Source organism: Pan troglodytes, chromosome 12, assembly GCF_028858775.2.
Source record: "Pan troglodytes isolate AG18354 chromosome 12, NHGRI_mPanTro3-v2.0_pri, whole genome shotgun sequence".
Lineage (NCBI taxonomy): Eukaryota > Metazoa > Chordata > Mammalia > Primates > Hominidae > Pan > Pan troglodytes.
Genome location: NC_072410.2, coordinates 95,297,481 through 95,321,875, shown reverse-complemented (window position 1 = coordinate 95,321,875; position 24,395 = coordinate 95,297,481). Strand labels below are relative to the sequence as shown.

At 40.9% G+C, this 24,395-nt stretch overlaps 1 protein-coding gene across 1 annotated transcript in view; it reads left to right on the top strand.

Moving 5' to 3' along the window:
- Positions 1-3,494: 3,494 nt before the first annotated feature.
- SPATA31H1 (SPATA31 subfamily H member 1) overlaps positions 3,495-24,395 on the top strand; it is a 41,065-nt gene continuing 20,164 nt past the window's right edge. The window contains exon 1 of the mRNA XM_009442197.5: positions 3,495-3,844. Within this exon, the coding sequence (XP_009440472.3) occupies positions 3,701-3,844 (144 nt within the window). The 5' untranslated portion in view covers positions 3,495-3,700. The remainder of the gene's footprint in view (positions 3,845-24,395) is intronic.

Here is a 24,395-nt window from a genome sequence, read left to right as displayed (position 1 = left end):
TTGAACATAAAGACTAGCAAAATTGACCAAACGGACATATAGAGACTGTTTTTATCACTTGTGGAATACATCTCATTTTAAAACACACATAGAATTTTTATAATTGACCATAAACTGGGGTAAAATCTCAAACATTTCAACAGATTGAAATGATTTAAAGTATGTATTCTGATTACAATATGACTTGGTTAGATAACTAGAAAATCCCCATATATGTAGAAATTTTAACATGAATTTCTAAATAATCCATGGGTCAAAGAAATCAATATGGGAACTAGAAAATAGTTGGAACTAAATGATAACAAAAATTCTACATATCACAACTGGTGACATGCAGCTGAAGTAGTACTTGGGAGGAAACATGCCCTGATTTGCATATATTAGGAGGAAAGAGCTGAAAATGAATGATTTAGGCATTCATCTCAAGAAGAAAGTTAGAAAAATAGCATCAAAATACATCCAAAGAAAGTAGAAACGAGGAAATAAGGCAAAGGCAGAAATTATTGACATAGAAAACAAACATACAAAGTTAGTTCTTTGAAAGGATTGACAAAATTGACCAATCTCTAGCAAGATAGGCCAAAGAAAAGGGGAAAAAACCCACAAATAACCAACACCATGAAAACAAAGGAGACATGACGACATTTGAATAACTTTGTCAATACATTTGAAAATGTAGATTAAATGGAAAAATTACTAGAAAATATACCTTCCAAAGCTGACTCAAAAAAAACCTCTCATGGCTGGCTACAATGTCTCGTGCCTGTAATATCAGCTACTCAGGAGGCTGAGACAAGAGAATTGCCAGAGGCCAGGCGTTCAAGACCAGCTGGGGCAACATAGTGAGACCCTCATTTCTAATTTTAAAGTAATTAATTTTTATTCCCCCCCATTCTCAATAGTATAATAATCTTCAAAAATGGAATATGTAGTCAAAAATCCTCACTCAAAAAGAACTCCAGGTTTGTATGGTTTTGCTGATGAGTTCTACCAAAAATTGAAGGATCAAAGGGTTCCAATCTTACACAAACTCTTCAGAGCATTTAAAAAAAGAGGAAACATTCTCTAACTCTTGAATCCAGCATAACTTTGATACTAAAAACCTGACAAGGACAGAAAAAGAGAGAAAAATTTCAGGCTGGCCTTGATCATGAAAATAGATGGCTGGGCGTGGTGGCTCACGCTTGTAATCCCAGCACTTTGGGATGCCAAGGCGGGTGGATCGCTAGAGTCCAGGAGTTTAAGACCAGCCTGGGTAACATGGCAAAATTCCATCTCTACAAAAAATACAAAAATTAGCCAGGCATGGTGGCACATGCCTGTGGTCCTAGCTACTTGAGAGGCTGAGGTGGGAGGATCGCTTGAGCCCGGGAGGTGGAGGTTCTAGTGAGCCGTGATCATGCCACTGCACTCCAGCCTGGGGGACAGAATAAGACCCTGTCTCAAAAAAAAGAAAAGATGCAAATATTCTAAACAAAATATTAGCAATTGGAATGCAATAATTTATTTAAAGTCTAAATGGCCAATTAACTTATGAAAGTGTGTTTTAACTTTAGTAATCAGAGAAATTCAAGTTAAAACCACAATGAAATACCACTATCACACACACCACATTGGCTTAAATTAAACAGTTTGACAATACCATGTGTTGAGATGAAAATAGAGCAAGAAGAACTACCATTCACCACTGGTAGAAGTAGAAATTGACATATCCACTTTGGAAAGCAGCTTGGCACTGTCCACTAAAGTTTGTTACACATAGGCTATAACTTAGCAATTCCATTCCTAGGTAGACACTGTACAACAGGTATTCTCAAAGTATGGTCCCTGCATCAACAGCATCAGCATCACCTGGGAACTTTGAAATGCCAAATCTTTGGGCTCCACCCCAAACCTACTCAACCAGCAACTATAGGTGTAGGGCCCGGCAATCTGGTTTATAATAAACCCTCCACATGACTGTAATGCATTTTAAAGTTTGAGAACTACTGCCATAGAGAATTAGGAACTTGTGTTTACCAAGATGCATGGACAAGGATGTTTTTGACAGCATTGTTTATAATAAGCAAACACTGAAAAGAAGCCCAATATCCATCAATACCATAATGGATAAATATGTTATAGAATAGTTATATAATACAATGAAATATTAAAAAATGATGAATTACAGCTATACAAAATATGATGGCTATCTCAAACATAATGGTGAGTAAATATTTAAGACACAAAGAATACATTTTTATATCCATATAGAGAAAGGTTCTTGTCAAACTATATATAATATATAAATATATTTTGTATATTATATATATAATGTTTTAAGAACCCAAAACTATGTCTTCAGTTCTAATCTTTTTTTAGAACTCCAGGCTGGCATATAACTAGTACCTGCCACTTAATGTGTGTTCAGCTCATATTACATATCCATATCTTATTCTTTATCATTATAATCTGTATAGTGACCACAGAGTATTCATAATATGGGTATAGCACATTTATTTAACTACTTTCTTCTTGATGGGCTTTTCTAGAACATTGCTTAGGCTGCCCCTGTAGGCTGAAAATTCTGTGAGGTAGATACCTCATCTGTCCTCTAAGACATTACCTGCTGTTCAATAGTTCATTGAGTTGCTTTTCCAGATTAACTTTCCTATAAGAAAAAAGAATGCCTTGGCCAGTTTTATTAATCTTTCTTATAGCATGAATTGATTCCTTGTACATTTTTTGTTTATAGTGAATTAGCCCTAGAGAATCCAGTCAAGTCTGGATGACATGACGGAATAAATGTTCTAGACTTGGAAAATGAGACTGTAGATTCTGGGGTAGAGTGATCCTCTAAGGTAATTTAATTTCCCTCTCTGACATCTCTTTTCCATCTCAATGCAGTAGCAGCTAGAAAATGTGTCAAGCCTTAGACTTAGGAAACCGTTTATCTCAAATTTTCTGAGAGTACCTACTTAAAATATCCTAGCTTTCTTAAATTTACTTGACCTTGGCCGGGTGCGGTGGCTCACGCCTGTAATCCCAGCACTTTGGGAGGCCGAGGCGGGTGGATCACGAGGTCAAGAGATCGAGACTAGCCTGGCAAACATGGTGAAACCCCGTCTCTACTAAAAATACAAAAATTAGCTGGGCGTGGTGTCGCGTGCCTGTAATCCCAGCAACTTGGGAGGCTGAGGCAGAGAATTGCTTGAACCTGTGAGGCGGAGGTTGCAGTGAGCTGAGATTGTGCCACTGCACTCCAGCCTGGAGACAGAGTGAGATTCCATCTCAAAAAAATAAAAATTACTTGACTTTGTATTCTAGTTTGTGGTTTGGGGCATTTAACACCATATCCGGACTTCCAGGGAGTGACTGGCTCCAGAGAAAATGCTTGTAGGGCAGAACAGGCCACTTGGGAGGCCTGCTTCTTTAAAACCTTGCCTACATACTCCCTACTTAATGACAAGCTGTCTAGCCCAGTCCTAGAAGAGTCATAAAGGAGTTCTTCCCTGAGCTTTGGCTGTCAGAGTGGAGCCTGTGGACAGCTGCAGGAAGGGGCAGCAGATGGTACTTTGGGTATGGCTCAGAGAAGAGAGCTAAGTAGCATGCACATTGGCTGGATGCTGTCAGATTTACCTTAGGATGCCCATTGTGATGTCATATGAAGTCACAGCCTTGAGGCAGAAAACGCTGGCTGAGAAGAGCATGGGGTTGAGAAATGGCACCAATTTGGGGGATGGACGTCCCACTGCCATCAGATATCAGCCTTCTATTATTGTTTGTTTATTTTATATGGGGGCTTTGGACACTGTTTTCCAGGAATCGGAGCCGGAAGCAGGTGGCAGCCAAGATAAACTCAGAGGTATGTGATGTAGCCCTCCCTTGAAACTAACTGGTCCCGCTCCTGAGGCCATAGAAACTGCCATACTTTGGGCCATGGGAGGAACTGGATGCAGGGAGAGGGGAGTTGAGACAGTGCCCATGGATAGTCTTCCTATAGGTCACTATAAATCCTTTTTCCTTCAATTCATTTCAACAGACCTAGAGACTATCGCCATTCTCTGGGAGCTCGAGGTGAAGTGGGGGAGATGGATATACACATAACTGGAAAGAGAATGTGATTAAGAGTTAATAGAGGTATAAATGTTGCTGACATGGGAGGTAGACAGTATTTTGAACTAGGGGGCTCTATAAAATGCCACCTGGGAGAGCTCAGGTTTGAGTGTGCTTCAGAGGAAGAGTGGGATTTTGAAGGTGGTTGGAGTGAATAGAGGAAGGCAGTGGAAACCTTTTAAAAAAGAGGGAATACATTGGAAAAAAGACGTGGGAGAGGGAAGCGTATTGGATGTGTTTGAGGAGAGATGTCACCAATCTGGATGGAGCATAGGACTGTAGGGACTCAGAGAGAGAAAAGGTTGACAAGTTAACAGAGGTCACACTGTAGAGCTTTGAACGCCAGGCTGAATACTTGGTATAAATACAACTCTGTGCAGTTTGAAAGACATCAAAGATTTTAAAGCCAGATAAAAATGTGCTTAGATCTGTGCTTTGAGGAGCACTTCTTAAACTTTAACATGCATATGAATCACCTGGGGGATCTTGTTAAAAAGCAGATTCTGATGTAGTAAGTCTGGGGTAGGGACTGAGTTTCTACAATTCTAGCAAGCTCCCAGATGCTGCTGCTGCCCTTGGAATGAGGGCCACACAGTAAGAGTGAGGTTTTGAATACCTCCAGTAAGCTTATATGGTAGTTCTCTGGCATAGCTAGGCCATTTTCATGGTTTAGTGGGAAGAAGGGAGGAAACAAAAATATCAGAGCGGCACGGTGAAAAAGAGAACGTAGCCGGGCGTGGTGGCTCTCGCCTGTAATCCCAGCACTTTGGGAAGCAGAGGTGGGCAGATCACTTGAGGTCAGGAGTTCGAGACCAGCCTGGCCAACGTGGTGGAACCCCGTCTCTACTAAAAATGCTAAATTAGCCAGGCGTGGTGGCATGCACCTGTAGTCTTAGCTACCGGGGAGGCTGAAGCAGGGGAAACACTTGAACCCGGGAGGCAGAGGTTGCAGTGAGCTGAGACCACGCCATTGCACTCCAGCCTGGGTGACAGAGCGAGACTCTGTCTCAAAAAAAAAAAGGAAAAGAGAACATAAATTAATTCCCCAAGTATTTATCACCTACTCCTACCCCCATTTCCACTCCTCTGTGCACTATTGATACAGCAGTAAGTGGAAGAGAAAAAAATATCTGCTATCAGGGATGTGAAAGTGGAGGAGGTATTGGGGTGAATGTTTGGATGTGGAAGGTGTTGCAAGATTCCCTTGCAAAGGAGGGAGAAGGGACTGAGTCTATTTTTCCTGATGCAAAGAGTTAATTATAAACATTATCATCATTTTCTATGAGGACTGCATTCATCATGGTATTTCCAGTGCCTAGTATACTGGCTGGCATATAGTAAGTGCTCCGTAGTTGTTTGTGAAATGAACGAACGACTTCTCAGTTTTAACCCTGAATGACTCACAAGATGATGGTGTTTTAAACGACATAGGCAACATTACACATGAAAAGTTGTGAATGTGGTGGGAGGCAGAATATGAACCATTGTGTTGGAAGTGCTTGTAAAATTTCTGTGGAGATATTCATCAAGCAGCTCAAATTAATGGCTGAGACCTGTGATGTTCAATATGGTATCTGCTAATCATATGTGACCATTTAAATTTTTTATTTTTGAGACAGGTTCTCCCTCTGTCACCCAGGCTGGAGTGCAACACATGGCTCACTGCAACCGCAACCTCCTGAGCTCGAGTGATTCTCCTACCACAGCCTCCCAATTAGCTGAGACTACAGGCCCATGCCACCATGCCTAGCTAATTTTTTAATTTTTTTTGGTAGAGAGAGGGTATCGCCATGGTGCCCAGCTGGTCTCAAACTCCTGGGCTCAAGCAATCCACACACCTCAGCCTTCCAAAGTGCTGGGACTACAGGCATGAGCCACCACACCCGACCTTAAGTTAATTAAAATTAAATAAAATTTAAAATTCTGTTTCTGGCTGGGCGTGGTGGCTCATGCCTGTAATCCTGGCACTTTGGGAGGCCAAGGCAGGTGGATCACTTGAGGTCAGGAGTTCGAGACCAGCCTGGCAAACATGCTGAAACCCCATCTCTACTAAAAATACAAAAATTAGCTGGGCGTGGTGGCGGGTATCTGTAGTCCCAGCTACTCAGGAGGCTGAGGCAGGAGAATCGCTTGAACCTGGGAGGCGGAAGTTGCAGTGAGCCGAGATCGTACCACTGTACTCCAGCCTGGGTGACAGAGTGAGACTGTCTCAAAAAAATAAAAATAAAAATAAATAAAATTTAGTTCCTCTATTGAAATAGCTACATTTCAAGTGCTCACATGTAACTAGAGGCTCTCATATTGGATAGGACAGATATAGAATATTTGATATATTTGACAGATATAGAATATTTGATATAGATGATATTCCATCATCATAGAAAATTCTATAGGATAGCGCCAGCCTAGACCTAGATCTTGAAGACAGATATGGCTATAGTTATATGGGGGTCACAAGGTCCTTTCCATTTTTTTCTCAGAAACATCTCTCAAATTCAGCAATCTAGATCTAGATTGTCTTAACTAAAACTTCATCTCTTGAACTATTTACAGTCTTATATAACTGGGGTCTCCTACTTTTCCAGCCTGGAGCACAGACCTTGCCTCCACAAAACAAAAAGACAACATACAGTCTGGGAGTGGTGGCTCATGCCTGTAATCCCAGAACTTTGGGAGGCTGAGGCAGGCGGATCACCTGAGGTCAGGAGTTCGAGACCACCCTGTCTCTACTGAAAATACAAAAATTAGCTGGGTATGGTGGCATGCACCTGTAGTCCCAGCTACTAGGGAGTCCCAGCTACTCCAGAGGCTCCCAGGCTCAGTGGCTTGAACCTGGGAGGCGGAGGTTGCAGTCAGCCAAGATCGTCCCACTGCACTGCACTCCAGCGTGGATGACAGAGCAAGATGCTGTCTCAAAACAAACAAACAAACAAACATAACACACACAAACCCCCCAAAGCTAATTGTGTCACTCTGCTAAAAGTAACTAAGCACACAAAATTTCTGTGTACTCTATTGCCTGCAGCAGCATTTCCAAACCTTTTTTGACTCTCAAACTTCTTTCATCCTCATAATTTTGTCAACCTCCTTAGGAACTTAAAAAGCATTTTGTCCGTTTTTCATAAGTTATTTTAGATAAATTTTATTTTAAAACAATATCTTTTTATAATTGCGAAGTTATTTTAACATCATGTTTAAGAGTAAAAGACAAATGTCTACTTTTTCTTCTGTAACAAGTGATGCATGACATTTAATTGATTTTATATTAGGTATGAGAATTTTCACATCAATTGGGTATGAGAAATGGCAAGGGCTTTTTTTTTTGTCTATATCAAATATAATCTGGCTTAAGCTTCCCTTTAACTAGGTTGGCAAAAAAAAAAAAAAAAAAAAAAAATAGTCCAGTATCATTTTTCCTCCCCAACCTTTGTGTTGTATAAGAACTCCACAGTTTCTGCAGTTTATCCAGAGTAGAAGTGAGTCAGGCCCTTAAGCCACAGGGATAGCTCTTCTTTTCTTCTTAGCCATCTGAAGGCAAAAAGTGTGTCTCAACCCCTCTCTACCAGCCTCAGGGGTCTTTGCTAAGGTCCCTAAGCTGCTGCACCTGGGCTCTTAACACCAGAAGGGCTCCGGGACCCCCTACCCAAGGTTCTCCTACCCAGTGCACCTGCAGCTTCAGCATTGTTTCCATTTCAAGGAGCCAGCTTCCCTCCTGTCTCAACCCTCTGGCATGTTTCAGCTTAAAATTTTCGCAGATCTAGACTTATTGATGGTTGTTTTTTAGGTTCCTGACAATTTTTTTCAGTCCTGAAAAACTAAGTCCCTGCTGTGCATTAGGAGTTCCAAGACCCTATGAACAAAGGCCTGGCTACCTTCTTTGGTATGGGAAAACATGAATCTACTTCCTTTCTCAGAAAGATGCCGCAATAAAAATACAGTGTAAATTACTCAGGAAGTCACTCTGCTTCATAAATCAACAAATACAATTTCTTTCTACATATTTATGTAATAAAAAGCTTTTTTGTTAACAAATACATTTTTATTAAGGTATAATTGAATACCATAAAATGCACAGATATTAATTGTATAGGGTGATGAGTTTTGATAAATTTATATACCCATGTAACTAAAACCCTAATAAAGATATGGCATAGCCATAACCCTGAATAGTTCCCTCATGTTATTTTCTAGTCTCTGCCCTCCTCTCTGCTCAGACACAACTTCTATTCTGATTTCTATTGTCATGGACTAGTTTTGCCTGTTCTTGAACCTTGCAAAAAGTAGAATCATACAGCATATATTCTTGTGTGTCTGACTTCTTTTGCTAAGCATAATGTGTTTGAGATTCATGTTGTTGACAACAATTTTTTTTTTTTTTTTTCTGAGACGGAGTCTTGCTCTGTCACCCAGGCTGGAGTACAGTGGTGCAATCTTGGCTGCCTGCAGCCTCTGCCTCCCAGATTCAAGCGATTCTCTTGGCTCAGCCTACCAAGTAGCTGGGATTACAGATGCATGCCACCATGCCTGGCTAACTTTTGTATTTTTAGTAGGGACGAGGTTTCACCATGTTGGCCAGGCTGGTTGGTCAGGCTGGTCTTGAACTCCTGACCTCAGGTGATCCGCCCACCTCAGCCTCCCAAAGCAGTGGGATTATAGGCCTAAGCCACTTCATCCGGCCGACAACAACAAATTTTAAAGTGACATTATACCATATCATGCTTGTTAATTTGGGGACCCAGCATATATTGAAATGTAGAATGAAATTTAACTACCTATTGTGGCATTAAAAATAGCCAAAAAAAGGCTCTGTGATCTTATATTTGGAATTCTTGCACATTGCATTTCAAAAAGTCAATTTTTTTTTTTTTTTTTTTTGAGATGGAATCTTACTCTGTTGCACAGGCTGGAGTGCAATAGCTCGATCTCGGCTCACTGCAACCTCCATCTCCCAGGTTCAAGTGATTCTCCTGTCTCAGCCTCCCAAGTAGCTGGGACTACAGGCATGCACCACCATGCCCAGTTAATTTTTGTAGTTTTAGTAGAGATGGAGTTTTGCCATGTTGGCCAGACAGGTTTCGAACTCCTGACCTCAGGTGATCTGCCCGCCTTGGCCTCCCAAAGTGCTGGGATTACAGGTGTGAGCCACCACACCTGGCCTGTTTATTTTTTGTGGTTAAAAAAGTTATATCTATATGATAAAGAAGAAGGTTTCAGGATTTTAATTACACATAATGCATTGTTGGTGGGTTTCTTATCTCCAATAGGAGAGGAATTGCTTGGTCATGTGGTATATATGTTTAATTTTAGTAGATGACACCAGTTTTCTAAAGTGATTATACCAAGAATAGCGTCTGAGAATTCTAGTTGCTCCACCTTCTTGCCAACACTTGGCATTGTCCATCTTTTTCTTTTTCTTTTTTTTTTTTTTTGAGACGGAGTCTTGCTCTGTCTACCAGCCTGAAATGCAGTGGTGCTATCTTGGTTCACGCAACCTCTGCCTCCTGAGATCAAGTGATTCTCCTGCCTCAGCCTCCTGAGTAGCTGGGACCACAGGTGTGCGCCACCATGCCTGGCTGCTTTTTTAGGTGGGGTTTCACCATGTTGGCCAGGCTGGTCTTGAACTCCTGACGTTGGGTGATCTGCCCCCCTCGGTCTCCCAAAGTGCTGAGATTACAGGTGTGAGCCATTGCACCCAGTTCATCTTTTTCATTTTAGTCACTCTGGTGAGTCTGTGTGGTATTGCATTGTGGTTTTAATGTGCATTTCCCTAATGACTAATGATGATGTGCAACTTCTCATGTTTATTGGCCATTTGGAAATTCTCTTTTGTGAACTGGCTGTTCAAGTCTTTTGCATATTTTTAATAATTGGGTTTCTTTTACTTAACTGATTTGTAGGAATTCTTTGAATACTATGGACATGAGTCCTTTGCCAGATAAAGGTATTTAAAATAAATTCTACCACTCTGTGACTCACTTTTTCATTTACAATTGTGTCTTAATGACCAAAAGTTCTAAATTTTAATGAAATCCAATTTATGAAGTTATGTTCTTAAGATTAGTGTTCCCCTCCCTACCCCTATCCCCAGTGCAAGAAACCTTTGCTAACCACTAGGCCATGAAGATACCCTTCTATATTTCTTCTAGAACCCTTATTTTTTTTTTTTCACATTTAGCTCTATGATCCATCTCAAATTACTTTTTGTGTGTGGTGTGAGGTAGGGGTCAACACTCCCCTCCTCCCCATATAGATATCTGATTCTTCCAGTAGGGCAGGAACTAGGATAAAAATGAGTGAGGTACTCACCTTGAACACAAAATGTAAGGAACACCAAAAAACTTAATAATCGAGATATTTAATGAAACGTTCTTATTCTTTTTCTTATTGAGACAAGATTTTATTCTGTTGCCCAGGCTGAAGTGCAGTGGTGTGATTACAGCTCACTGCAGCCTCGACCTCTTGGGCTCAAGTGATACTCCCACCTCAACCTCCCAAGTAGCTGGGACCAGTGACATGCTTCACCACACCTGGCTAATTTTTGTGTTTTTTGTGGAGATGAGGTTTTGCCATGTTGCCCAGTCTGGTCTCGAACTCCTCAGTTCAAGTAATTTGCCTGCCTTGGCCTCCCAAAGTGTAGGATTACAGGCATAAGCCACCATGCCTGGCCTAATGCAATATTATTTAAAAATAAAAATTAATGCAAAAAAATCCATGATGAACAAAATATCAGAATTTAAAATCTGACCCTACACTGTCACGACTCTTTCTCACCACTTCACTGTAATCCCTGTCCTTTCCTCCAGCACCATTTATTGAAAAGACCATCCTATTCTCATTGAATTTTATTGGTGACCCTGTCATAAATCAGGTAAATGTATACATATGGGTCTATTTCGGGACTCTCTGTTTTGTTACATTGGTCTGCCTATCCTCACACTGATATCTTGCTATTTTCAATAATGTAGCTTTGTAGTGACTTAAAATTTGGTAATGTAAGTCTTCCAACTTTGATCTTTTTTTTTTTTTTTTGAGACAGTCTCACTCTGTCACCCAGGCTAGAGGGCAGTGAGGTGATCTCAGCTCACTGCAACTTCCGCCTCCCAGGTTCAAGTGATTCTCCTGCCTCAGCCTCCCGAGTAGCTGGGATTACAGGTGCACACCACCATGCCCAGCTAATTTTTGTATTTTTTAGTAGAGATAAGGTTTCACCATGTTGGCCAGGCTTGTCTTGAACTCTTGACCTCAGATGATCTGCTCACCTTGGCCTCCCAAGGTGCTGGGATTACAGGTGTGAGCCACCAGGCCTGGTCCCAACTTTGACCTTTGAAGTTGTCTTAACTATTCTAGGTCATTGACATTTCCATATAAATCTGTGAATCATCCTGTTAATTGTCACACAAAACATGCAGGGTTTTAGATTGAGAATGTATTGGATTTATAGTTTAATTGGAGATAACTGACATCCCCAAAATAATAAGCCTTCTGATCCATGAGTGTGTTCATGTCTCGTTTATTTAGACTTTCTTAATTTATCTCAATAATAGTTTTCAATATAGAGGGGTTTTTTGAAGCTATAGTAATACTTTTTCATTTTTATTAAGAACATTTTAAACAAATTGAAAATACATAGAAGTGTGTCATGAATCTTCATGGATCCATCACCCAGCTTCAACTCTCTTACCTTATTATTTTGAAGTAAATCCCAGATAATATAATTTCATTTGTAAATATTTTAGTATGTATATCTAAAACATAAGAACTCTTTAAAAATAGTTAAACACAATACCATTATCATGCCAAAAAATTTAACAGTAATTTCTTTTTTTTTTTTTTTTTTGAGATAGAGTCTTGCTCTGTCGCCCAGGCTGGAGTGTAGTGGCACAGTCTCAGCTCACTGCAAGCTCCACCTCCTGGGTTCACGCCGTTCTCCTGCCTCAGCCTCCCGAGTAGCTGGGACTACAGGCGCCTGCCACTGTGCCTGGCTAATTTTTTGTATTTTTAGTAGAGACGGGGTTTCACCGTGGTCTGGATCTCCTGACCTTGTGATCTGCCCACCTCGGCCTCCCAAAGTGCTGGGATTACAGGTGTGAGCCACCGCGCCCGGACTTAACAGTAGTTTCTTAATACCATCAAATACCCTTCAGCATTCAAACTCCAATTATCGCCTGGGTGCCGTGACTCAAGTCTGTAACCCCAGCACTTTGGGAGTCTGAGGCAGGAGGATTGCTTGAGCTCAGGAGTTGGAGATCAGCCTGGGCAACATGGTGAAACCCTGTCTCTACTAACAATATAAAAATTAGCTGGGTGTGGTGGTGTGCGCCTGTGGTCCCAGCTACTCAGCAGGCTGAGGTGGGAGGATCACTTGAGCCTCGGGGGAAGAGGTTGCATTGAGCCAAGTTTACTCCACAGCACTCCAGCTTGGGTGACGGAGCCAGGCCCTGTTTCAAAAAAAAAAAAAAAATCCCAATTGTCTCCTAAGTGATATAAATTATTATTTATAGTCTGTTTGATTCAAGATCACAGATTGAAATGGATTTGTGAGTCTCTTAAGTGTCTTCTAATCTGTAAATTCTCCGTCTTCATTTCTTTCTTTTATTCTGTCCATTTATGTATTGAAGAAATGGGGCCCGGTGCAGTGGCTCAAGCATGTAATCCCAGCACTTTGGGAGGCTGAGGTGCTTGGATCACTTGAGGTCAGGAGTTCAAGACCAGCCTGGCCAACATGGTGAAACCCCCATCTCTACTAAAAATACAAAAAATTTGCCAGGTGTGGTGGCACGCGCCTGTAATCCCAGCTACTGGGGAGGCTGAGGCAGGAGAATTGCTTGAACCCAGGAGGTGGAGGTTGCATGAGCTGAGATCATGCCACTGCACTCCAGCCTAAGCAACAGAGTGAGACTCTGTCTCAAAAAAAAAAAAAAAGAAATGGGTTATTTGTCCTTTAGATTTTGCAGTTAACATTTTGCTGATTAAATGTCCGTATTGTCATTTAACATGTTCCCTTATCTCCTGTATGTTTTGTAAATGGGGAAGTTGGATCTAAGACTTATCAGAATTCATATTTTTTGAGGAGGGGAAGAAGATATTTCATAGGTGATGATAATCATCAAGAGGCACATAATGTCTGGTTTGGTGTGGTATTTTAAATGTCATTTTCTTTTATTTATTTACTTTTTTTTTTAAGAGATAGGATCTCTTTGTGTTGTCCAGGCTGAAGTGCAGTGGCACAATCATAGTCACTGCAGCCTTGAACTTTTGGGCTCAAGTGATCCTACCACCTCGGCCTCTTGAGTAGTTAGGACTACAGGAATGTGTCACCATACCTGGCTAATTTTTAAAATTTCTTCTGTGGAGGCCAGGCGTGGTGGCTCACACCTGTAATCCCAGCACTTTGGGAGACTTAGCCAGGTGGGATCACCTGAGGTCAGGAGTTCAAGACCAGCCTGGCCAACATGGTGAAACCCCATCTCTACTAAAAATACAAAAAATTAGTCTGGCATGATGGCATGCCTGTAGTCTCAGCTACTTGGGAGGCTGAGGTAGGAGAATCACTTGAGCCTGGGAGGCGGAGGTTGCAGTGAGCTAAGATCACACCACTGCACTCCAACCTGGGTGACAGAGCAAGACTCCGCCTCAAAAAATAAAAATAAATAAAATTTCTTTTGTGGAGATGGGGTCTCACTATATTGCCCAGGCTGGTCTTCAATTCCTGGCCTCAAGCAATCCTCTCACCTTGGCCTCCCAAGGTGCTGGGATTACAGGCATGAGCAACCATACCCAGCCTTAAATGTCATTTTCTAAATGATCCTGATACTTGAAAACAAAAGATTTTTATATATTGACTTTCTACCTAGAGACTTTGCTAAATTTGCTTATCAATTCTAATTATTTATCTATAGATGTTTTGGATATTCTACACAACTATACTGTCTGCAAATGATAATTTTCTTTCTTTCTTTCTGATTCTTATACCTTTTCTTTTTCTTGTATTATTCCATTGATTAGGACTTCCTCTACAATGTTCAATAGAGATGGTATAGTGGGGATTCTTTTTTTTTTTAATGTAGAGGATAGTTTGCAATAATTCATCATTTATGTGTAATGTTTGCTATATAAACATTACACATCATTTATGTGTAATGTTTGATAGAGTGTATTTACAAAATACTCTATCAAATTAAGGAAGTTCCCTTTTATTTCCAGTCTGCAAATAGTTTCAGTATGAATGGGTGTTAAATTTTTTTTTTTTTTTTTTTTTTTTTGAGACAGAGTCTCACTCTGTTGCCCGGGCTGGAGTGCAGTGGTGCAATCTCTGCTCACTGCAACCTCCGCCTCCCGGGTTCAAGCGATTCTTGTGCCTCAGTCTCCTGAGTAGCTGGGATTACAGGCAAGTGCCACCACGCCTGGTTAATTTTTGTATTTTTAGTAGAGATGGGATTTCACCATTTTGGTTAGGCTGTGCTGAAACTCCTTTCCTCAGGTGATCTGCCGGCCTTGATATCCCAAAGTGCTGAGATTACAAGCATGAGTCACTGCGCCTGGCTGGGTGATAAATTTTATCAAGTGATTTTCATGTCTCTATGTGAGATGGTTATATGGTTTTCTTGTTTATCCTATTAATGTGCTGAATTACACTGAGTTTTGAAAATAAAACAACTGTGAATTCTTGGAATAAATCTAATATGTTCATGATGCTTTTCTTTATTTTCTTTTCTTTTTCTTTTTTTTTTTTTTTTTTTTTTGAGATGGAGTCTTACTCTGTCACCCAGGTTGGAGTGCAGTGGTATGATCTCAGCTCACTGCAACCTCCGCCTGCTGGGTTCAAGTGATTCTCCTGCCTCAGCCTTTCTACTAGCTGGGACTAAGGCACCTGCCACCATACTCGGCTAAGTTTTTGTATTTTTAGTAGAGACAGGGTTTCATCAAGTTGGACAGGCTGGTCTCGAACTCCTGACCTCAAGTGATCCACCTGCCTTGGCCTCCCAAAGTGCTGGGATTACAGGTGTGAGCCACTGTGCCTGGCGGATGCTTTTCATATATTATTGGATTCACTTTGCTGATATTTTGTTTAGGACTTTTGCATCTGTGTTCATGAAAGAGATTGGCTTATGATTTTTCTTTCTAATATTGTCCTTATTAGATTTTAGAATCAAGGTTATCCCTGCCTCCTAACATAGGAGAAGTAATTTCTCTTTTTCACCTCGTTATATGAGAGACACCCCTAACACAAAATTCTAAAGGCTTCTGATGTTTTATGCTAGGCACCTGGGACAAAACCAGATTATTCTTTATTATAACAAACACACATATATGAAAAAGAGACAGGGAGAGAGAGATTTTAAGAAATCGGCTCACAAAATTGTCAGGGCTTACAAATCAGAAATCCATAGGGCAGACCAGAAACTCAAGAGTTGATGTTGTAGTCTTGAGTCCAAAGTCAGCATAGGCCAGGCTAGAAACTCAGGCAAGGATTTTCCATTGCAGTCTTGAGGTAGAATACGTTCCTCTTCAGGAAACCTCAGTCTCTGCTCTCAAGGCCTTCAACTGATTGGGTGATGCCCACCCACATTATGGACATTAATCAGCTTTAAGGTGTACTAATTCTAAATGTTAAGCACATCTGAAAACTACTTTCACAGCAACAAGCAACATCTAGACTAGCTTTTTTGTTGTTGTTGTTAGATGGAGTCTCCCTCTGGAGTGCAGAGGTGCCATCTCAGCTCACTGCAACCTCCGCCTCCTGGATTCAAGCAATTCTCCTTCCTCAGCCTCCCGAGTAGCTGGGACTACAGGCGTGCACCACCATGCCCAGCTAATTTTTGTATTTTTAGTAGAGACGAGGTTTCACCATGTTGGCCAGGATGGTTTTGATCTCTTGACCTCTTGATCTGCCCGCCTTGGCCTCCCAAAGTGCTGGGATTACAGGCGTGAGCCACTGCGCCCAGCCCTAGACTAGCTTTTGAACAAACAGCTGGGCACATAGCTTAGCCAAGCTGACGTGAAATTAACCATCACAATCCTATGTTTTCTTCTGAGAGTTTTATAGTTTTACAGCTCTTACATTTAGGTCTTTGCATCATTTTGAATTAATTTTTTGAATTAGATGGTGTGAATTAAGAGTCCAACTTCATTCTTTTGCATGTGGCTATCTAGTTGTCCCAGCACCATTTGTTGAAGAGATTATTATTTTCCTATCGAATGGTCTTGTTACCATTATAGAAAATCAATTGATTTGTAGATGTATGGATTTATTTCTAGACTCAGTTTGATTTCATAGATCTATATGTTTATCCTTATGCCAGTACCACACTGTTTTGATTACTACAGCTTCGTAAGTTTTAAAATCAGGAAGTATGAGGCCTCCAACTTTGTTCTTTTTCAAGATTGTTTTGGCTATTCGGGGACCTTTGTAATTCCATATGAATTTTAGGACCAGCTTTTTCATTTCTGTAAAAAAGGCTATTGGGATTTTGATAGGGATTATACTGAATCTGTAGATTGCTTTGGGGAATATTGCCATTTTAATAATATTAAATATTCCAATCCATGAACAAGGGATGTTCTTTCCATTTATTTAGGTCTTCTTTAGTTTTTCAACAATGCTTTGAACTTCTCAGTGTACAATCTTGCATGTCCTTAATTAAATTTATTCCTGAGTATTTTATTATTTTGGATGCTAAAAATGGAGTTGCTTTTATTAGCTCTAATAGGTTTCTTCTGGTTTCTTTCTGATATTCTGTATGTAAGATATGTCATCTGTGAACACAGTTTTACTTGTTCCTTTCTAATTTGCATGGCTTTTCTTTTCCTTGCCTAATTGCTCTGGTTAGAACTTCTGTACAATTTTAAACAGATGAGGCATCACTGGGGCAATGTTCCTGACTTCTAGACCCACCGGAGTGAAGGACCTGCTCCAGTGGCTCTACTTGGCAAGAGTTGCACCCCCAGGACTTTGCCAGGTGGCCCTGCCCACACAGCTTTGGGTAGAGGTTGTCTAACCTGTTGAAAGTGAGGCAATGGTCCCTCTTTTTGAAACTGAGGTGGCAGCCCCGATGATCTTTGAATCACCTTCCAGGTTATTCTTTCCTTGTCTTCCAGAATAGTGTATGTTTGTGGCTGAAGAGCTCTATGGTCCCAAATTGTAAAATTCAAGAAGACCAACAGCCTTCTCTCATTCCCTCCCATCTCCTGCTCCTTCAGTTCAACCTGGCAGTTTTCCTGCTGTGGTGGCTGATTAAGTCCATGTTTCACACATATACTGATCTCCTTATCAAAGGGTCACTTGGTCACACCTTTAGTGTTCTCTTTGAATACACTTTCTCATTTTTTGCAATAGGGATAGGCTGAAAACTTTTCATATCCTTAAATTCTAATTCCTTATAATTCCATCTTCAAGTCAATTCTTCTCTCATTTTACCACAAACAGTCAGGAGAACCAAGGCACTTCTTCAAAACTTTACTTAGAAATCTCATTAGCTGGCCAGGCATGGTGGCTCGTGCCTGTAATCCCAGCACTTTGGGAGGCTGAGGCAGGCAGATCACCTGAGGTCAGGAGTTCGAGACCAGCCTGGCCAACGTGGTGAAACCCTGTCTCTACTAAAAATACAAAAATTAGCCAGGTGTGGTGGCAGGTGCCTGTAATCCCAGCTACTCGGGAGGCTGAGGCAGGAGAATTGCTTGAACCCGGGAGGCGGAGGTTGCAGTGAGCTGAGATCACACCACCGCACTCCAGCCGGGGCAACAAGAAAAAAACTCTGTCTCAAAAAAAAAAAAAAAAAAAAAAAAAAAAAAAAAGAAAAGAAAAGAAAAGAAATCTCATTAGCTAAATACCCTGTTTCATGACTCACAAGTTCTACTTTCCATAGAACACTAGAACATGAACATAATTCTGTTAAGTTCTTTGCCACTTTACAAGGATCACCATTTCTCTGTTTCTAATAATATGTTCCTTATTTCTCTCTGAGACCTCGTCAGAATGGCCTTTACTGTGCATATTTCTACAAACATTGTGTTCGTGATTACTTAGATATTCTCTAAGAAGATGGAAGCTTTCTCTACAATTCTCCTCTTTTCTTTCTGAGCCCTCAGCAGCATCACCCTTAATAGTTCATTTATGGCAATGTAGGCTTTTTCTAGCATGCACCTCAAAACTCTTCCACCACCCTCTTCTCATTATGCATTTTTTGGTGTTTGTGGCAACAGCACCCTCACTTCTTGGTACCAATTTCTATCTTAGTCCATTCAGGTTTCTGTAACAAAATATCATTAACTGGGTGGCTTATAAACAACAGAAACTTTTTTCTCACAGCTCTGGAGGCTGGGAAGTCCAGGATTGGGGTGCCAGCGTGGTCAGATTCTGGTGAGGTACTTCTAGGTTGCAGACTGGCAACTTCTTACTGTGTTTTTATATGGTGGAAAGACTGAGAGATATCTCTGGAGTTTTTTTTTTTTTTTTGAGACAGAGTCTCGCTCTGTTGCCAAGTCTGGAGTGCAGTGGCATGATCTCAGCTCACTGGAACCTACTCCTTCTGGGTTCAAGCAATTCTTGTGCCTCAGCTATTTGAGTAGCTGGGATTACAGGCATGTGCCATCATGCCCGGCTAATTTTTGTATTTTTAGTAGGGACAGGGTTTCGCCATGTTGACCAGGCTGGTCTCAAACTCCTGGCCTTAAGTGATCCACCCACCTCAGCTTCCCAAAGTGCTGGGATTACAGGTGTGAGCCACCGTGCCCAGTCCTCTGGAGAATTTTTTGTAAGGACACTAATCCCATCCAAGAGGGAAACCCCTCATGACCTAATCACTTCCCAAAGGCCTCATCTACTAATACATTACATTGAGGGTAAGGATTTCAACATATGAATTTTGGGGGGGACATAAACATTGAGCCCATTGCAATGCGCTTTATCATGCTAAGGAAGTCTCCTTCTATTCCTGTTTGGTTGAGTGTTTTTATTATAAATTATTGTAGGATTATGTCAAATGCTTTTTTCTGCATCAATTTATATGATCATGTGAGTTTTTCTTTTTTATGTTATTAATGTGGTATATTACAGTGATTTATTTTCTTATGTTGAAAAATCTTTGCATTCTTGGAATAAATCCTGTTTTCACTACTTCTATTCAACATTGTTTTGAAAGTCCTAGGCAGACCAATTAGGCATACTATGAATAGTTTGCTTTTCTTTGACTGAAAATTTCTCTATTTTGCCTTAAATTTTGAAGGGTAGTTTCACTAAGTATAAAAGTCTAAGAGCCATGTCCTATGGTTCATGCCTGTAATCCCAGCACTTTGAGAGGCCAAGACAGGAGGATCACTTGAGGCCAGCAGTTTGAGACCAGCATGGGAAACACAGTAAGATCCCATCTCTCCAAAAACCAAAAAAAACTGGCTGGGTGTGGTGGTGTGCACCTGTAGTCCTAGCTACTCAGGAGGCTGAGACAGGATGATTGCTTGAGCCCAAGAGTTTGAGGTTACAGTGAGCTATGATTGTGTCACCGCACTGCAGTGCGGTGCAGTTTCCTTTTAGAGATCTGGTCTCTAAAAGGAAAAAAAAAATCTAGGTAGGCACTTATTCTCTTTTAGCACATTAAAAGATGTTATTCTATTGTTTTCTGGCTTCCAATATTTCTAAAAGATATCAACTATTCATCTTATTCCTCCTTTGAATATAATGCATCTTTTATTTTTGCCAGTTAAGACCCATTGTGTTAGGGCTGGGTGCGGTGGCTCACGCCTGTAATCCCAGCACTTTGGGAAGCTGAGGCGAGCGGATCATGAGGTCAAGAGATCGAGACCATCCTGGCCAACATGGTGAAACACCGTCTCTACCAAAAATACAAAAATTAGCTGGGCATGGTGGCATGTGCCTGTAGTCCTAGCTACTTGGGAAGCTGAGGCAGAAGAAGTGCTTGAATTGGGGAGGCGGAGGTTGCAGTGAGCCGAGATCGCGCCACTGCACTCCAGCATGGTGACGAGCTGGACAAGACTCCATCTCAAAAAAAAAAAAAAAAATTCATTGTGTTGGTATTCAGCATTCTGTAGTGTACTTAAGTTTAGGTTTTCTTTTTTTTTTTTTTTTTTCTTTTTGAGACGGAGTCTCGCTCTGTCGCCCAGGCTGGAGTGCAGTGGCGCGATCTCGGCTCACTGCAAGCTCCGCCTCCCGGGTTCACGCCATTCTCCTGCCTCAGCCTCCCGAGTAGCTGGGACTACAGGCGCCCGCCATCACGCCCGGCTAATTTTTTGTATTTTTTTTAGTAGAGACGGGGTTTCACCGTGTTAGCCAGGATGGTCTCGATCTCCTGACCTCGTGATCCGCCCGCCTCGGCCTCCCAAAGTGCTGGGATTACAGGCGTGAGCCACTGCGCCCGGCCAAGTTTAGGTTTTCTTTGTCTTCATGCTGCTTCATAACACTTCTTGCATCTAAGGCTTGCACCTTAGGCTTTCTCAGTTTTGGAAAGCCCTTTTTTTTTTTTAATAGACTGTATTTTAAAGCAGTTTTTAGGTTCACAGCAAAATTGAGCAGAAAGTACAGACAGTTACCATATACTCCCTGCACTGTTAGCTTTCAAATATTGTTTCTGCTTGCCTTTGTGTCTGGGACTCCTGTCTCCCCTTTCCTTCTGGGACTCCTATTACTGTGTCCCATATACCTATTGGCTCTTTTATCTATTTTCTTTCCATGCTTCATTATGGATATTTTCTTCAGACATTTCTTCAGTTGTGTCTAATCTGTACCCCTTACTGAGTTCTTTATTTTTCCTGTTCTAGAATTTCCATTAGATTTTTTTTATTTTTTTTCAGTTTTTAGTTCTTGGCCAAAATTCTCCATCTCATCATCTAATTTCTTGTATATATAAAGGGCATATATTTTAAAATCCATGTTTTATTACACCAATATCTGGATTGCCTTGGATTCGTTTTTATTCCCCATGTTTATCTCTTAGTCTTCAGTCAGTCAGTCTTGTCTTCTAGTAAGCATGGCAATTTTTTATTTAATACCAGAGATTTTATATATAATTTTGAAGAGAAAATTCAAGGTTCTGGATAAAGTTACTTTCCTCCAGAGAGTAGCGATATTTTTGCTTCTGGCAGTCATTTAGATGAGGGATCATCTCAATCCAATAAAGGATTAAATTTATCAGAGGCTGAGCTTCCATTTTTGAGCCTGGTTTATTTCAGGTTTATTCTTACTCCTAGGTATAGCCCTTCGGGGATTCCAGCTGAAAGCCGGGGATATTAGGGGTTCTCAACTCATTTTTTTGTTCATCTATTCCCATAAAACTGTGAAATTTCAGTTTAGCTGGGCTTATTTCCCTCCACTTCCTTTTTCTCTAGGATCTTGGCTCTTCTAGTTTTTGATCCCTTGATAGGTCTCTAATGACTTTAAATGGATATTTTAAAACATATTTTGTCCAACTTTTCTTGTTGTTTTCATTTGGAGGGTTCAAACCATTACTATAAATTGAAATCCCAAACTGGTGCTTTTTTTCTTTCCATTTTTTCCCCTTCTACTAGCTTGGAAGTTATGAACTCTGTTTCTATTCTTTTAGTGGTTACTCCTCAGATTTAAATACATGTGCTTATCCATTCTTTATTCAGAAATGTTTTATCAATGCTAGTAAGCCCATCCATTTCAGTACTTTGCATTCTTATTAATTTCTGGAAGTAAGATTTGATTCTGTTTTCAAATCTGCTAGATCACTTTTTATGGGTTTCTGTTTCTTACAAATTTATACTTGTATTTTATTTATTTTTTTTCTTTTTCCTTTCTTTTTTCTTTTTTCTTTTTTTTTGAGATGGAGTCTCACTTGGTTGCCCAGGCTGGAGGGCAGTGGCGTGATCTCAGCTCACTGCAACCTCCACCTCCCGAGTTCAAGCAATTCTCCTGCCTCAGCCTCCCGAGTAGCTGGGACTACAGGCACGCACCACCATGCCTGGCTAATTTTCGTATTTTTAGTAGAGATGGGGTTTCACCATGTTGGCCAGGATGGTCTCAATCTCTTGACCTCATCATCCGCCCACCTCAGCCTCCCAAAGTGCTGGGATTACAGGCGTGAGCCACCATGCCTGGCATTTTATTTCTTTAAATATAATATGCATAGGTGTTTTCTAATCTACCTCCGAAAATTCCAATACCTGACATCTTTGCAGGTTTGTTTCTGCACTTGTCCTTATTTTTCAATAGTTAACACTTCTGAAATTGGAGTATGTCTTACAATTGATGGTATTTAATAATTTAATTGACTATTTTTTCATTCTACTACATATAAATTGATGGTACATTTTATAATCAATAGCATCTTAAATTTAATAAAATACGATATTTGTGAGGATTTTGAAGCCTAGGATGAAGATTTTCCTCAAAGAGTTTTTTTTTTTTTTTTTTTTTTTGAGATGGAGTCTCGCTCTGTCACCCAGGCTGGAGTGCAGTGGCAAGATCTCGGCTCACTGCAAGCTCAGCCTCCCAGGTTCACACCATTCTCCTGCCTCAGCCTCCTGAGTAGCTGGGACTACAGGCGTCCGCCTCCACACCCAGCTCATTTTTTGTATTTTTAGTAGGGACGGGGTTTCACTGTGTTAGCCAGGATGGTCTCGATCTCCTGACCTCGTGATCCGCCTGCCTCGGCCTCCCAAAGTGCTGGGATTAACAGGTGTGAGCCACCGCGCCCAGCCTCCATAAAGAGTATTTCATTTACTTTTGACTCTGGCACCATCAATCAGTCCAGGACCACTTTAAATTCATGGCTTGAAGGTTTTTTGGGACAACCCAGATAATGTGAACTTGAGCTGCCAAATATACAAAAGTTAGTCTGTGGTTATGACTTCTCAGGGATTTCATCCCAGACCCCTGGAATTCTCAGTGTGAAGGCAACTTTCTTTGCAGTTACCCAAGGTTAGGAGTGAGTGGTAGATTTGTCATTTTGAGGTTCCATTTGCATGTGGGAAGGTCTTCTACTGGATTAAAAAATTTCTGAGGAGCCTGGCACAGTGGCTCATGCACTTCAGGAGACCGAGAAGGGAGGATCACTTGAGGTCAGGAGTTTGAGACCAGCCTGGCCAATATGATGAAACCCTGTCCCTACGAAAAATACAAAAATGAGCGGGGCATGGTGGTGCATGCCTGTAATCCCAGCTTCCCCAGGAGGCTGAGGTGTGTGAATTGCTTGAGCTTGGGAGGCAGAGGTTGCCATGAACTTTGAGCTACTGCACTCCAGCCTGGGTGACAGAAGGAAACTCTGTCTCAAAACAAAAAACTAATTTGAGACATACCAATGTATATATTTATGGTGTATAATGTGATGGTTTGTTGCATGTTTACACTGTGGATTGATTAAATCAAGTGAATTAACATATCCATCATCTCACTTATCTCTTTTTTGTGTGTGGCGGAAACATTTAAAATCTTCTTTTTTAGCAATTATGCCTATGGTTTATTTTTCTGAAGTTTTCCTTAAGGAGTTCTCTGCTCTAGGCCACAAAGATTTTCTCCTACCTTTTTTTCTATGTTCCAGTCTTACATTTCACATTTTAGTTTTTAATATACTTGGAGTCCACCTCTATATGTGGTATTAGGAAGTGATACAATTTTATTTTTCTCTATAGTGAGCCAGTTTTCCCATAACCATTTTTTTTTTGAGACAGGGTTTCGCTCTTTCACTCAAGTTGGAGTGCAATGGTGTGATCTCAGCTCAAAGCAACCACCTCCCGGGCTCAAGTGATCTTCCTACCTCAGCCTCCTGATTAGCTGGGACCACAGGCATGTGCCACCACGCCCAGCTAGCTTTTTGTATTTTTTTGTAGAGATGGGGTTTCGTCACATAGCCCAGGCTGGTCTCAAACTCCTGAGCTCAAGCAATCTGCCGGCCTTGGCCTCCCAAAGTGCTGGGATTACAGGCGTGAGTCACTTTGCCCGATTTCCATCACCATTTGCTAAACAATCATTTTCCCATTGATTTATGGGACTCCCTTTATTATAATAAATGGCCATGTATACATAAGCTTGTCTCTGAGCTCTCTATCTGTTCCATTGGTCTATGTGTTCCTGTTTTTATTTCCTACAGCTTTGTAATGTATCTTAGTGTTTGGTACAGCAAGTCCCTCCTTTGCTCTTCTTTTTAAGGTTGATTTAGCTATCAGTAGGCCTTTATTTTGTCATATTAATTTTAGAGCATTTAACAAGTTCTTGAAACATTCCAAATGAAATATGAATTGGGAATGCATTAAAATATAATTTAAGCCTGGGCAACATAATGAGACCTCGTCTCTACAAAAAATAAAAAAAAATTAGCCAGGTGTGG